This window comes from Emiliania huxleyi, assembly GCF_000372725.1.
Source record: "Emiliania huxleyi CCMP1516 unplaced genomic scaffold EMIHUscaffold_90, whole genome shotgun sequence".
NCBI classification, from domain to species: Eukaryota; Haptophyta; order Isochrysidales; family Noelaerhabdaceae; genus Emiliania; species Emiliania huxleyi.
In genome coordinates, this window is record NW_005195300.1 from 193,293 (window position 1) to 208,529 (window position 15,237).

The window sequence follows — 15,237 nt, forward strand, 5'->3', positions numbered from 1 at the left end:
AGCCAGAGATCGCAGATCGCGCCCCGTGGCACGGAGAGGAGGTCGACGGCAAGTTGATGGCAGGTTGACGGCGTTCACCGGTTCACGCCTCTTCAGCGCAGCTCTCGATGTCGGCAAGGTTGCTCGCCTGGCTCGCCCGGTGGCGCCGGCCGTAGACGGCGAGCCCAGCCACGGCGGCGAGCGCCAGCGGGGCTGCGACGGCGGCGCGCGCGTTGCTGCTCCAGGGGGCGGGCGCGGATTCGGCGAGGCGGCGACGGCCGCTCCCGCCGAGGCAGTCCTGGGTGCAGTATTGAGCGGGGCAGAAGGAGGGCGTCCAGTTGCAGTTGCGGTCACACCAAGCGTCGGTATAGCCGGAATGAAATCCGGTCGACACGCACTGCCCCCCTGTGCCCGCCGGCGGCGGCGATGGCGATGGCGGCGGGGGCGGCGACGGCGACGGGGAAGTCGCACCTCCGCCACCTCCACCGCCGCCGCCTCCACCGCCGCCGCCTCCACCGCCGCCGCCTCCACCGCTCCCACCACCGCACCGGCAGCAAGCGGTGCCGATGATGCTGTGGGCGCAGTAGCCGCACATCGTTTCAAAGGGCCACCCGGGGCAGCTCGACGCGCCAAGCGCGGCGCAGGAGGTCGAGGACCAACCTTCGGTCAGCGGCATGTCAACGCACTGCCCGCCGCCGTTGCCCGGTGGTGGCGAAGGTGGCGGGGGTGGCGACGGCGACGGCGGAGGAGGGTCGGAAATAGCGCCGGGCGGTGGCGAGGGCGGCGGCGGCGGAGGCGAGGGCGGCGGCGGAGGCGAGGGCGGCGGCGGCGGCGAGGGCGGCGGCGGCGGCGAGGGCGGTGGCGAGGTCGCGCCACCGCCTCCTCCGCCTCCTCCGCCGCCTCCTCCGCCTCCTCCGCCCCCCGCGGCCCACGCGCTGTTCGCGGCGGAGAGCAGGTCCGCGTCCTTGTCGTCGGATGCCTCCCACCACATCATCCCGGCGAAACCCTTCTCCTTTGCGTACGCCGCCTTGATGGCGATCGACTGCTCGTCGTCAAAGGAGACGAACGAGGCCGGGCTGGAGCGGTAGTAGAATGGTACCTTGCTCGCCGCGTTCCACCCCTTCGTCCAGGCGGGGTTGCCGTCGTAGCTCGCCTTGATGTCGTAGTACGAGACGAGACCCTCCTCGTACGTGCCGCTGACGGGGCTGCCCGCGCCGTTCTCGCCCGGCGCCTGTGCATACTCCTGGTTGGCGCCAAGCCAGCCGCGGCCGTACGCGGGCAGCCCGAGCACAAGCTTGCTCGGCGCGACGTCCTCGAGCCACAGCTGGACGCCCCAGTCGATGTTGAACTCGGGCGCGCCGCCGGCGGCGGTGCCGTCCGGGTCCTCAAAGAGCGGCGCGTTGTGAGCGACGAAGGGCAGCCAGGCGCCGTTGTAGTCGTACGACATGAGGTTGATGGCGTCGAGGACCTCGCCAAGCTCGGCGCGCGGCGCGACGCCAGAGACGCGCGGGTTCATCCCCATGGCGATCGTGAGCTCCTTGTGCTTCGAGGGCGACCGCTCGTCCATCGCCGCGCGCAGCTCGCGCAGCAGCAGCACGTAGTTGGCCCAGTCGTTGCCGTCCACCTGGTTGTCCGACTCGCCGCAGCAGGCCGGGTACTCCCAGTCGACGTCGATGCCGTCAAAGTCGTGCTCGGTGAGGAGGTCGACGGCGGAGGCGACGAGCGCGGCGCGCTTGTCGGCGTCGGCGGCGCAACCGGAGAAGAACTTGCTCTTCGTCCAGCCGCCGAGCGAGAAGGCGAGGTGCAGGTCGGGGTACTGCTCGTCGCGGAGAATCCGGAGCGCGCCGACGTTCCCCTTGTGCGGCGAGCTCCAGGTCATGCCCACCTCGGGGTAGACGACGTCAAAGTCGGCGTACGGGTCCATCGACGCGACGGCGCAGCCGCTCGTCACGTCGAAGAAGGCGTAGTGCACGTGCGTGATCTTGTCGAGGTGGAGGTCGCTGGGCTTGAAGGGGATGCGGTTGCCGTACTGGTAGATGCCCCAGCTGGAGAAGTATTGCACCACCCGCGGCGGCGTCCCGCCGCCGCCGCCGCCGCCGCCGCCGCCGCCGCCGCCTGGTGGTGGCTTCGGCGAGGGCGGCGGCGGCGAAGGCGGCGGCGGGGAAGTCGCACCTCCGCCGCCGCCGCCGCCTCCGCCACCCTCAATGGTCATGCCGGCGGCGAGGAACTCGGAGATGATGAAGTCAAAGTTGGAGAGGCGGCCTGCGTTCTCGGCCGGTGTGGCCCCCCAGTAGCCGTTGTTGACCACGCCGCCCGTGCCTGACGCGAAGTCGGCGCCCGCCACGACCGACGCAGCCCGATTAAAGCCAGACTCGACGAACTTTCGGAGGGACTCGTCAAAGGTCGCCGCCTCGGCCTCCAGCCCGTACCCCTGCACGTTGTTCGCCCAGTAGAAGATCGCGCCGAGCCACTTGGCGTCGTCGTTCTGGCAGATGGCCTCGGGGTTGGTGCAGAGGTCGATGCCGCTCAGCGAGGGCACCTGGGAGAAGACCTCGCGCTGCAGGAGGCCGTAGTTGTTTGGGCCCGTCGTCTGGATGGCGCCGCGGCCCCACCAGCAGCACTTCTCGGTGCCCGTGCCTGGCTCGCACTTGAGCGGTCCGGGAGCCCACGACGCCCACGTCTCGGCAGTCATGGTCATCTGCGGATCGACGTAGCACGCCCACGACTGGTCGTTGAGGGAGTGGTAGAGCTCGCCGTCGGAGCGCTGCGTGCACGACGCGGTCGGCGAGGAGGGCGGGTAGTCGTTCTCGTCGCAGGCAGTGAATGGCGCCTCGCCGCCGCTCTCCCACATCGCCTGGGCGAGCAGCCCCGCGATGTTGGAGAGGCCGAGGGCGGTGGACATGTCGCCCTCGCCGAGGAAGAGCCGGCGGTCGCTCTCAAGGTCGTTGAAGGAGCGGAGGGCGTCGCAGAAGCCAGACCACCTGCGCAGCGGAGGCGGCGAATGGGGCGGCGGAGAGGGAGAAAGGCGAGGAGAGGCGGTGGCGAGTGGTGCGTGGAAGGGGGCGGCGGAGAGGGAGAAGGGCGAGGAGAGGCGGTGGCGAGTGGTTGGTGGATGGGCGCACTTGTAAATCTCGTTGGAGTCGATCAGGCCGATTTTGCACCCAATCTTGCTCTCGAAAAGGACGGCGTCGATGGCGGCATCCCCTGTGCAGACGGCCGGCGGCTCCTCGCACTCGGTGACGCAGGTAAGTCGGCCCTCGTCGTTCAGCGAGCAGCACTCGTCTAGGGCGTTGATGTTGGAGCAGTGAGCTGCAGTGCTGCCGAGCCAGCCGGCGGCCGAGCAGCAGTAGCCGTCGGCGGGCGGAGGCCACGCGGACGAGCACGTCTCCCAGCCGGCGGGCGGGCACTGCGGCGTGGCGGTGACGGCGGATAGGATCGCGAGGAGGCTGGCGAGCTTGCTGTGGAGGCTGGCGAGCATCGTGGAGTGGAGGCGTGTTGGTGGTGATTTAGCTTGCGTTTCTGACCGCCGCTTGGAATCCACGTAAAGCGAGCCCGCATCCACGTAAAGCGAGCTTCTGCGGGCTCCGCGTTTTGCGGGTATTTCTTATGTTTTTTACACACACCAGTCGACTTGCACACACCACACACACACACACACACACACACACACACACACACACACACACACACACACACACACACACACACACACACACACACACGCACGCACGCACGCACGCATGCACGCACGCACGCACGCACACACGCGCGCGCACACACAAAACAACAACAAGGCCCACCACCGGCGGCCCCACGACGGCGTCCTCGCCGCCTGGGCGGACGCAATGCGCGCCCCGGCCAACGCGCCGGTCGTGCACGGTGACAAGGAGAAACCGGATCTCACCCGGCAGTACAATGAGGGGTACAAGACTGACCTCGCAGAACCCCATGCAGGGGGCCGGGAGGATGCGATGAAGTGAATGAAGTCAAGCTCTGGACACCCCTCCTCAAGACCTCCTCGACGGGCGTTGGCAACGCCTCGAGTGCTGAGGGAGGGTGTAGAGGATGTAGAGTGTAGAGCGCTGTAGAGCTGTAGAGCTCTACATCCGCCGCGTGACGAGGCGCGTGCGTTGTAGAGCGGTGTAGAGGCGCTCTACAACGTGAAATCTCTACAACAAACTCTACATCTGCATCAGCGGCGACGAGGCACGGTCGCTCTCCGACATGAGGCGCGTTGCACTTGCCAGTGCTGCCCTGGCCTTCTGTCTGCCCGCCCAATGGGTGGCAGGTGCCTCTGCTGCTGTGGCATGCCTCACGGCTGCGACTGGCCGGCGCCTCGGCGCGTCAGCTCGGCTTGGCGTAGCGATCGTGGCCAGCACAACTCGCCTGGACTCAACGCTCAGCCAGGAGCTTCCGCACGCGCTGGCGCGAGTCATGGCGCATGCAGCGCGTCTGAATGCTCGCCTCGCCTCGCGCAAATGCGACCGTCCTCGCCGCCGACAGTCCACCGCCTGCTAAAGAAGCACTGCGATGAATGCGGCACCGGCGACGCATGGCAGGCTGGTCATGACGCAGTTATAGGGTTGTGTGCCGTCAGAGGGACTCTCTGTGTGTACTTCTTCTTGATAGTAGAAGCGGAAGCGGAAGTCCCAGAACTTGCGCAGCGTGATCGAGTCCGCCGGCTGCCGCCGAAGAGCATGCGAGAGCTCCAAAAGCACGGCCCGTAGAGCACAGCGCGCAGAACCTCGCAGGTCTGCCACCCGTCGGCGAGGAGCATCACGTGCCTGCGCAGGCCGAGGGCGGCGAGCGTGACGAGGCTGTTGTTGGTGACGGAGAGCGAGTTGGCGTCCGAGCCCGTCGCCATGAAGATGAGCTCCTTGTCGCCGTTGGCCGCCCGGCGCGCGAGCGACGCCGCGGCGGCCAGCAGCGCTCCTGGCTCCTCGAGGTCGCCGAGCGGCCAGCCCGTGAAGGGCTGACCCTAGTTGTGGTGGTGCCGGGCGGAAGCGCCGCCCGGGCCGGGGCCGGAGCTGCTGCTTGGAGGCACTGGGTCGGCTGCCAGAGCGACCAGCGCCGTCAATAGCGACATGAGCAGCGTCTAGCGGCGGCTGTTTAAGGGATGCGGTAGCGAGCGACGGAACGAAGTGGAGCCCGAGGAGGCAAGCAAACCACGTCGACACCGACGGACGACACCGACAGACGCACCGACAGCTGGCACGACGTGCGCCCAACAAGTTGAGGAAAAAATGGGTGCGACCCAATGTCCTCGCCCAGGGAGTCGGGAGCGGGGTCGCCGGAGGCGGAGTCAGCGGGATCGGGCAGAGAGGACGAAACGGCGGCGGGGCCGCGGCCAAAGAGGGCTAGGAGGGGAGGTCGGGCCCCACAGTCGTCGCGTAACCATCGGAAGGCGAACAGCAACAGGAGGGAGGACCGAGGGGGGGAGGGCCCCCCTCGGAGTGGGGGTGAGGAGATCGTGCGCGGAGCGGGGGGTTCCGAGCGGTGATGTCAGTGAGGAATGTGTGTGTTGTCGTGCTGTGTCTGGTGTCTATTAGCCCCGAGTAGAGGGGGCGTTCCGCTGCTAGGGGAAACCCGGAGCGCAGAGCTAACCCTCGGGGACCCGTGTTTACTTTAAACGGCCCTTTCCCTGCGAACGCGCACCCCCCTAGGGGTCAGGGCTCTCTAGCCCGTAGCCCGATGCCGATCATCCTGCCCGCTGGGTGCGCTTCTTAGCTCCCCGGCCCTGGATGTGAGGTTGATGACTGCACTCCAAGTGCTCCAAGTGCGCCCTGGATGTGAGGTTTTACTGACCGCTGCACTCCAAGTGCTCAGCCCTTCCTTGTGATGTCCGTTTTCTTTCTGTCTTTTGTCCCTAACTGATGAAGAAACAAGAAACCGAATCCTCTCCTCGTTCCGCGAGAAGCCTGAGCATCCCCTCCTTGCCCATCTGCGCGGCTTCTCACTGCCCCGGCGCCCACGCCTCGACCTTCTTGGGCAGCAGCTGGTTCGACAGGTCCTCTCCGTGGCCTAGGCAGCCGTGTTCGCCCTGGCCCCAGGTAAAGACGCCGCCGTCGGCGGCGCGGGCGAGGCTGTGCCCGCCTCCAGCCGACACAGCGACGACGCGCTGGTCAGCCAAGGCCTCGACCTTCTTCGGCAGCAGCTGGATCTGCTCGTCGCCGTGGCCCAAGACGCCAGCGTGGCCCCAGCCCCAGCTCCAGACGGCGCCGTCGGCGGCGAGGGCGAGGCTGTGCCCGCCTCCAGCCAACACAGCGACGACGCGCTGGCCGGCAAAGGCCTCGACCTTCTTGGGCAGCAGCTGTAGCTGCGTGTCGCCGTGGCCCAGCCGGCCGCCGCCTCCATTGCCCCAGCTCCACATGCTGCCGTCAGCGGTGAGGGCGAGGCTGTGGTATCCTCCAGCCGACACAGCGATGATGCGCTGCCCAGCCAACGCTTCGATCTTCTTCGGCAGCAGCTGGTTCTGCTCGTCGCCGTGGCCCAGCTGGCCCCAAACTCCACGGCCCCAGCTCCAGACGGCGCCGTCGGCGGTGAGGGCGAGGCTATGGACGTATCCAGCCGACACAGCGACGACGCGCTGGTCAGCCGAGGCCTCGACCTTCTTCGGCAGCAGCTGGGTCTGCTCGTCGCCGTGGCCCAGCTGGCCCCAAACTCCACGGCCCCAGCTCCAAACGGCTCCGTCGGCGGTGAGGGCGAGGCTGTGGCGGGCTCCAGCCGACACAGCGATGGCCCGCTGCCCCACCAACGACTCGACCTTCTTGGGCAGCAGCTGGTTCTGCCCGTCGCCGTGGCCCAGCTGGCCGCAGCCTCCATGGCCCCAGCTCCAGACGACACTGTCGGCGGTGAGGGCGAGGCTGTGGTACGATCTAGCCGACACGCTCACGGCACGCTCTCCGCCCAGCGGGGAAGGGAGGCGGGTCGGCGTGTTGAGCTGCGTCACTTCATCGCCGTGCCCGAGCAGCCCTGGACAGTCTGCCCCACTGCCGCACGACGAGAGCCGCCCCTCACCGTCGATGAAGAGGCTGTGCCGATGGCCTGCCGCCGCCCTCGCCGGCGGGTTGGACTCGCGCAGCAGCGCAGCGAAGCACAGCCATCGCACGGCGCAGCTCTCGCCCTCTGGCAGCGCCGGCAGCTCGAAGCCGCGCTCTTGCGCCCACAAGCGGATGCCCTCCAGCGCAAGCGAGGCGTGGAAGAGGAGCGAGACGGCCGCGACGCGAGCGATGTCAACGGGGCCGTCGCAGCGAGAGACGACGCGCACGAGGAGGTCCGTGGGGAGGTCGAGGAGGCGGGTGGGCGGCGGCGTGTCTGGCGAGGGGGCGGTGGAGGCGGAGGCGAGGCGGCGCGAGCGGCGCGAGCGGCGCGGAGGGGTGGACATCGCGATAAAAAATCCCTGAAGCCGCTTCAGTAGGTTTTTTCTTTGAGAGCGCCTTCGTTGTTAATAGAAGAAAGGGAAAGTTCCCCTACGGGTATGTTCGTAAGAGCTACATACACTGAAAAGAGGGAATAGTGACGCAACCGAGTGGTCGCGAGTGGTCGCACGGCGGCCCAACCCCTTGGGCTCAACGAGGTTTTCCGGAAAAAAAAAGGAAAACAGAGGGTCCCCAGCACTTTGCGTTTCCGGAAATTTCCAGGGAAAACAGAGGGTGTTTGGTGCTCCATTCTAGAAACTCGCGAGTTTCCCTGAGTCTGAGTACTGAGAGCTGGTCTGGGGCAAAATCTGAGGCAAAATTGAGGAAATCGACAAAACACCCAGGCGGTCGCAGGGTAATTTCCAGGTATACACGGGTTCTGCGCAAAATTCCCGGCATTTTGACGATTTGGCCTAAAATTTGGCTGATTTTGGGCCCAAACCAGCCTCAGACTCGGCTCAGAGCCAAAAAATTGACGATTTCCACGGAGTTTTCTCGGGAAAATAGAGAGGAAAAGAGAGGGTGCTGTAGAGAAAAAAGGAAAGGAAAACAGACGGGGTGCGAGAGGCAAACCTCGTTGGCAACCCCACCACCTTGATCGACTCGAGTACAGCCCGTCCTGTATCGACTCGAGTACGGGCTACCGACATGCGGCTCTCGGCCTCCTTCGTGCTGGCCCTCATCGTGCCGGGCGCATTCGGCTGGTGGCTGTGTCCTTCGCCAGAGGCGTGGAATGACACCTCCCGTGTGTACTCAATCAGGCCGCTCAAGTATGACGCTTGGACGGTGAGCGCCAACCTGCTGGGGACCTTTGACTTGGTGACGCAGTACAACACCGGTGTCCTCCAGACGCGCGAGATCCACTTTGGAGACCAGAACGAGATCACCTCCATCGTGGACGTTTCCTGAAACGGGCGACGCAGGCTGCAAAAGTGGATCGCGACACCGATCAACGCCACTGAGGGCACCTTTGAGCGGTGGAACCGAGTCGATGGCGCTGGCGTAGAGTCAGCGACAAGCGTTTCAGACGGCGGGTACGACTATACCGGGGTCAAGCTCTACGACCGCTCGGGCGCCTACCCCTCTCACATCGCCGAGTGGCAGCGCGACGCCTACCCAAGGGTGTATGACTGCTCTTGAGAGGCGCCGTCTCCGAGACACTGTGTGTTACTAGCGGCAGCGGTGTTGAGTACCGGATCTGATTGTTGTCTTTTAAGAGGGCGCACACATCCCTTACGATGTGCGCGACGCCTCTACACTCTACTAAACAAGAGCGACAACACACGTACGACACAGGAGGTCTGGCACACAGTGCTCTGCTCGACCCTATAGTGTACCCTCTCACAGGCTCTCGCATGGATGGCCCCGCACGCACAGGGGAGACGTATGCGGACGCCCCGCTCTGTCTCGAGCATACGGGCGATACGTAGCTGCACACAAATAGACGTAGTCCTCCTCAACACCGTTGCATAGCAAGCTATTGGACAAGCCTCCCAGAGGGCGGCGGCGGCACGGGTGAGGGCCGCCCGGCCACGACGTGGCCGGTCGCGGAGATGGTACGCACTGCACGCCTTTCCGCAGGGCGCGATGCGACTCAAAGATGTCGCTAGCGGCCAAGCGGCTCTGTGGTGAGCTCAAGCAGAGAGAGCATTTCCGCGGTCGAGAGGTGCTCGCCGCTGCCAAACGCAAAGGCGTGCGGCTCGGCGTCCAGCCGCTGAGGTGCCGGCGAGTTGATGGTCGTCTCCGTCTCCGACCCCAAGTCATCGCACGCCGTGCCGACGTCGAGCTCGTCGAGCCACAGGAGCGGGAGCTCGGCGCCAAAGTCGTCCGTGTAGAAGGTCAGCGCGGGCGAGCACGGGTCCGCCTCGCTATCGACCGACTCACTCTCGACCGGCTCGCTCCTCTCGGGCTCGCTCCTCGCGGGCTCCGCTGCCGCCTTTTTCGCCGGTGGCTCGGCCGCTGACGGCGATGACGTCCTGACGGTTCTCTTGCGTTTGTGCAGCCGCTGGCGGCGGTTCTGAAACCACACCTGCGCCATCGAATCGGAGGTTCAGACGCTGTGCGTGGAGCGGGCGGTCCGCTCGCAGCTCGCGCCTGCACTTGGCGCGGGTTCAGGTTGCACTCCTCCGCGAGACGTCGAGTGAGGAACGAATCGGGCGTGGTCTTGAGATCGAACGTGGCTTCCAGGATGGCGCGCTGCTCCGGCTTAAGTGACCTGGTGTAGTGAGGAGGGCGGTGGCATAAGTGATCGACGGTGACGAAGGCGGTGGCGTCGAGGGCGGAGGTGGAGTGGGTGGTGGCGGAGAGATTGGTGGCGATGAGGCAGTGGCGCAGAGGCGGCGACCTTGTCGATGGCCGCATCGGTTCTCCGGCTGATGATCAGGCCGTTCGGGACAAGGGAGCCGACTAGGAAGCCGACAGGAGTAAAGGGCACCACGGCTTGCCTTCTGAAACTTCGGAGTTAGCCGCCGATATTGCAACAGCCGCGTCCAAGCCCCGCAAGGAGAAAAAAGAAATATTCAAGCTTTTGTCAGCTGTCAGGGCCGTATATCAGAGCTCTAGTAAGCTCGGAGACACCCCATTAGTGCGACTCGACCTCTTTGAGTCACTGCCTTCCCGGCGGGTTGGGAGAGAGATTTTTAGAAGCCAACAAGAAATGTGTCACAGAAAGTGATTTGGGCTTCGACACAGGTGCGAACTGGCGCGTGCTAGTACTATCACCGGCACACCACCGGAGCCGCCTAAGCGACTCCGTTAAGAACGGCAATGCACTTAGCTCCGTGCACAATGCCGCTGTCCCCGCACGCTAGCTCGTTCACCGTCTGCCACGCCACGGCGGTGTGGAGAACGACAGACAAGCGCTGCATCTGCAGCCCGTGCCAGTTCTTGGTGGTCCATGTGACCTCATCGAGGTGCTGAGCGTGCGAAAGTTTGTTACTCAGCTGGTCCGCCGCCTGCCGAAGAATTCTGCGGACGCCGTCCCCGAAGCCGCCGAACGTCTCGAAGTCGAGCAAACGCAGGTCGCAATTCTTCTCGGAAAAAAAGATTTTTTGCAGCTAATGGGGATGCGGAGGACACGCCTGATCGCGGCGATCACCGCGCTAGCCGCGGCCCCCGCCGCCGCGCTGACGGTCGGCCCGACGCTTCGGCCGGCGGCCGGCGCGGCGCAGCGCACCTCCGGCCGCGTCCGGGCCGTCGCAGAGCTCGTGCGCGCAGACTCGCCGCCGGCGATCGGCACCGCGCTGCCCGACTGCCCGCCGACGATATGGGACGCGGACGAGATCGACATCGAGGCGTGGCAGAAGCAGTACCGGGAGGAGGGTCTGCCCGTCTGCCCGATTGAGATCCACGCCACCGAGGCGGCCAACGCCGCGGGCGCCGCGTGGTTTGTCGAGCGGCGCGAGGAGCTCAAGGCGACGCTCGAGAAGCACGGGACGATCTGGTTCCGCGGGTTCGAGCTGATGAAGGACGCGGACGGGTTCCGCTCCTTCTGGGAGTCGCTCGACCTCGACCCGTGCCTCGACCCGCTCCACACCTCGGGCCTCCGCAAGTTCCTCTCAAAAGACGACGCGCTGTACGAGGAGGCGAGCGCCGCCACCTCTGCACGCCGCCGCCTCCCGCGCCGCCGCCTCCCACGCCACCGCCTCCCACGCCACCGCCTCACGCCGCCGCCGGCCTCGCCACCCTCGTCGCCGCTAGCCTCATACCCCACCGACGCCTCGCCGCCGCCACCACCACACTCGCCGCCGCTGCCGCCGCTGCTGCCGGAGGCGCAAACGAGGCAAGGCGTTGGGGGCGGCCTGGCGCCGCACTTCCAGCGACTCGCCCTGGAGGCGCCTCCGGCGACGAGGAGGGAGAAGAAGGGCTTGACCGCCGTTTGCCCGCCTCTCGCCACCGCCTCCCTCGCCGCCGCCACCGCCGGCCCCTCCGCCCCCCTCGCCTCCGCCCTCGCCGCCCCCACCCTCGCCGCCTCCCTCGCCACCGCCTCCCTCGCCGCCGCCACCGCCGGCCCCTCCGCCCTCGCCGCCTCCACCCTCGCCGCCTCCCTCGCCCCCGTCCTCACCACCGCCGCCGTCGCCCCCACCGCCTCTTGTGCCCGCAGGTCAACAAGGAGTCGCTCTCCATATCTCCATATATCTCCCCATATCTCCCCCCCGCAGGTCAACAAGGAGTCGCTCTCGAAGCACTACATCGGGCTGCACAACGAGAGCACGTTCAAGAAGACGGCAAAGGCGGGCGCCTTCGTCTGCTTCAAGCCCGCCACCGGCTGGGGAGGCGACTTCTTCCTCGCGGACGGCGAGGCAATCTTCTGCGAGGAACCCTCCAGGAGCCTTCCAGGAGCCTTCTAGGCGACTTCTTCCTCGCGGACGGCGAGGCAATCTTCCGCGATCTCGACCCCGAGGTGCTCCGCGAGATCGTGAGGCGGAAGGTCCGCATCTCGGTGTCGAATCTCGACTTCGATTTGCTCGACAAGCTGCCGCCGCCGCAAAAGGAGGCGGCGATGCGCAAGCTCGAGCAGATGGTTGCGGACGGCGTCGCGCCAAAGTTCGACATGGACCTGGAGATGCTCTGGGGGACGGACGGGCGCGCGATGCGGCTGCAGGCCGTGCAGAACGCGCAGTCTCCGGTCAACCGCCACCCCGCCACCGGCCGGCCGGCGTGGTTCTGCAACCTGCACAACCAGGCGCGCTTCCTGCGCGAGCGGAGGCCGTGCGGCACGCCCGAGGTATGCATGGCCGACCTCCACTTTGGCGACCCTTCTAGCACCCTTCTGGGAGCCTTCCAGGAACCGTCTAGGTTGGCATGACCGACATCTACTTTGGCGACCTCTCGCTCATCCCCGGCGGGATGCTGCAGCACATCAACGAGGTGTCCGAGAAGAGACGCTGTTCACACCTACAGCTGTGAACAGGCGGGATGCTGCAGCACATCAACGAGGTGTCGGAGAAGAGACGCTGTTCACACCTGCAGCTGTGAACAGGCGAGATGCTGCAGCACATCAACGAGGTGTCCGAGAAGAGACGCTGTTCACACCTGCAGCTGTGAACAGGCGGGATGCTGCAGCACATCAACGAGGTGTCGGAGAAGAGGCGCTGTTCACACCTGCAGCTGTGAACAGGCGAGATGCTGCAGCACATCAACGAGGTGTCCGAGAAGAACATCGTCACCGTGCCGATGCAGCCCGGCGAGGTGCTGCTCTGCGACAACTACCGCGTGCTGCACGGGCGGGACATCTTCGACGGCGACCTCCCCACACCTCCCCACACCTCCCCACACCTCCCCACACCTCCCCACACCTCCTCGTACCTCCCCATACCTCCCCACACACCCCCATCCCTCCCCCTCATACCTCCCCATCCCTCCCCCTCATACCTCCCCATCCCTCCTCCCCATACCTCCCCATTCCTCCCCATACCTCCCCATACCTCCCCCCACAACTCCCCACATCTCCCCACATCTCCCCATACCTCCCCATACCTCCCCATACCTCCCCACGTCTCCCCGAGAGCAGGCGACCGCTTGCACGCCGTCTCCTGGTTCGGCGACGAGAAGCTGCAGGACGACAGCGCGGCCAACAAGCCGGGCGACCTGCTCAACGTCGTGCTCAACTCGGCCTTCTGACGGGGGGCGCAGCCAGCTAGTGGCGGGGCGGTACGCCAAACGCCATGCGCATGCAGCATGGGCTCGAGGCCGAGCGTGGAACAGTGTGCAGTGAGACGCTTGAGACTTGAGTCACTGAGTTTCTGCTTTTCGCTGTGAGGCTGCTAGATAGCGAGTGACGGGCGCTGAGATGGACGGCCGGGCTGATGAACTCCCTTCGTTGTGACAGCACACGGACGATAGAGTCGATACACGCACACGCACTAAACTATACACACACTGTCGACACACGACACGTCCACGCAGCTCGCGCGCGCGCCATGGCGGCGTGCGACCGCGTGGCTGGCTGGGGCGGCTGCCGCCTGCCACCGGCCACGCCCGCCACGCGAGCCGCCGCACTGCCACTGGCTCCGGTGGGGAGCCTAGGCTCCGCACACCGCATCGGTCGGCCTCGTGGCGCAGCCACTCTTTCGTGGCACTAATAGCTCTGACCGGTCCCCGCCCAAGCGAAGACCGTCAGAATTGGAGGCTCAGCACACGAACGGCACCAAGTGGTTTGCGGGCCAATTCAATTTGATGTACGACTGCTGGGTGACGATCGCCCGGGCCGAGAGATAGGTGGGGTACGCCAACCCCGCGAACACGAGCAGCGCGTTGATTTGCGAGGGAGCGGGCATGGGACCTGCGTGCCGCGGGGTCGGCCGTGTGAGCGTGCCGGTAGATGGACAGGGCGGAACGAGAGGCGAGTCGAAGTGTGAAAGTGTGGGGCAGCGAGGCGTGGGCGGGGCAGGGACCGCGAAGGGAGTCGATGAATGGCAGATTCCCACTGAAGATCTGCGGCGCATCATAGTGCCCGCGCCGCGTGACAGGATTGCTTGAGCACTGGATACTCGAGTAGGGTCGATTCCGCATGGTACAGGATTGCTCACAGCTGTGTGAGCGCTGTCAGAGCGGTGTTTCGACACCGATATCGTTCAAGGAACGCTGTTCAAATTCGTGGACCTTCTCTCTCACACCTTCTCTCTCTCTCTCTCTCTCTCTCTCTCTCTCTCTCTCTCTCTCTGTGTGTGTGTGTGTGTGTGTGTGTGTGTGTGTGTGTGTGTGTGTGTGTGTGTGTGTGTGTGTGTGTGTGTGTGTGTGTGTGTGTGTGTGTGTGTGTGTGTGTGTGTGTCGCCGTGGGGCTCCTATCTTTTAGACCTGGAGTCGCGAGGGATGCCTGGCCCCTTGCCCCACCACATTGCATGTGGAGAAATTTACCTGACCTTACCTTAGGTCGCCCTCGCCGCGCTCGTCGCGTCGCTCGCTGCAGCCTGGTCTTTCGCTCCTCGGTGAGGCGACGCACACGCCAGAGGAGCCGCCGCCGCCCAACGCTTCGCAGCTGCTGGTCCCGATGCCGCGTCCCGTGGTCAGCTTGGGCCTCGTGCAGCAGCTAGACGTCGCACTCGTCGCGCTCATCGCCGCCAGCGCAAACCTCTGGTGGTGCGGGCGGCGGCGCGCGGCAGCTTGGCTGCTCTGCGCCAGCTTCGTGGTCCGCACTTGGCTGCAACAGCCAATCACGGCACTTCTCCCAGTCGAAGCGCTGCCGCCCTTCGTCGACCTGCTCCGCTCCAACGCGCTGCGCTGCGCCTTCTTCGTGTTCGCTGCCCTCGTCGGCGCCTCCCCCCTCTCCTTCCGAGAAGGCACAGCCGCGCTCCTCGCTGTTGTGGCCGCGTGGCTCGTCCAGGCGTGTGTGCTGTATACGCGCCTCGGGCGCGCCGACGCCGTGGTGGTCGCATTGCTGTTCCCCATGATGGTCGCGGCCGGCTCCCTCGCTGCGCGTGCTATCTGCTATCCCCCAGGCCCTGGGACGCCCGGTGCAGCTGGGCCGGCTGCGGCGGCTGCACCGAGTGCGGCGCCGAGTCCGAGTGCAAGCCGTTTTGTGAGGACAAGACGCAGGCATGGGATGACAAGTGCACCTGGGAGGGCTGCAACGGCTGCTCCGAGTGCGGCGCCGAGTCCGAGTGCAAGCCGTTCTGTGAGACCAAGACGCAACCATGGTCGTCAAAGTGCTCATGGAACGGATGCTCGGCCTGCGGGGACACGTGTGCAATGCGTGCAAGCCGTACTGTGCGATCAAGACGGACCCGTGGGATATGCTCTGCAGCTGGAACGGCTGCTCTAGCTGCACCGAGTGCTCCGTGTCCCCGCCGCCATCGGTGCCGCCCCCGTCGTCACCGCCGCCACCGACACCGCCGCCACC

The 15,237-nt window shown here is 65.8% G+C and overlaps 4 protein-coding genes across 4 annotated transcripts; 2 read left to right on the forward strand and 2 right to left on the reverse strand.

Annotated features, from left to right (window-relative positions):
• Window positions 1-1,032: 1,032 nt before the first annotated feature.
• EMIHUDRAFT_417127 (hypothetical protein) lies at window positions 1,033-3,137 on the reverse strand (the record flags this gene model as incomplete). The annotated part of the gene is made up of 2 exons (XM_005757518.1): window positions 3,102-3,137; window positions 1,033-2,960 (listed from the first exon to the last, which is right to left on the reverse strand). A coding segment is annotated over exon 2 (1,848 nt), but the record flags the coding sequence as incomplete, so codon positions are not given.
• A 1,005-nt stretch (window positions 3,138-4,142) lies between these two features.
• Window positions 4,143-9,828, reverse strand: EMIHUDRAFT_359976 (hypothetical protein). The gene is made up of 4 exons (XM_005757519.1): window positions 9,742-9,828; window positions 9,492-9,612; window positions 9,162-9,426; window positions 4,143-4,335 (listed from the first exon to the last, which is right to left on the reverse strand). The coding sequence occupies exons 1-4, from the start codon at window positions 9,756-9,758 to the stop codon at window positions 4,292-4,294; spliced, it is 447 nt and encodes a 148-aa protein (XP_005757576.1). The 5' UTR covers window positions 9,759-9,828; the 3' UTR covers window positions 4,143-4,291.
• A 615-nt stretch (window positions 9,829-10,443) lies between these two features.
• On the forward strand, window positions 10,444-13,270 carry EMIHUDRAFT_439006 (taurine catabolism dioxygenase-like protein). Its single transcript, XM_005757520.1, has 6 exons — window positions 10,444-10,981; window positions 11,558-11,672; window positions 11,747-12,123; window positions 12,195-12,240; window positions 12,517-12,644; window positions 12,915-13,270. Exons 1-6 carry the CDS (start codon window positions 10,457-10,459, stop codon window positions 13,017-13,019), a joined length of 1,296 nt encoding a protein of 431 aa, XP_005757577.1. The 5' UTR covers window positions 10,444-10,456; the 3' UTR covers window positions 13,020-13,270.
• Window positions 13,271-14,388: 1,118 nt separating this feature from the next.
• On the forward strand, window positions 14,389-15,159 carry EMIHUDRAFT_220254 (hypothetical protein; the record flags this gene model as incomplete). The annotated part of the gene is made up of 3 exons (XM_005757521.1): window positions 14,389-14,777; window positions 14,837-15,012; window positions 15,116-15,159. 3 exons carry the CDS (start codon window positions 14,389-14,391, stop codon window positions 15,157-15,159), a joined length of 609 nt encoding a protein of 202 aa, XP_005757578.1.
• Between the last annotated feature and the right edge of the window lie 78 nt (window positions 15,160-15,237).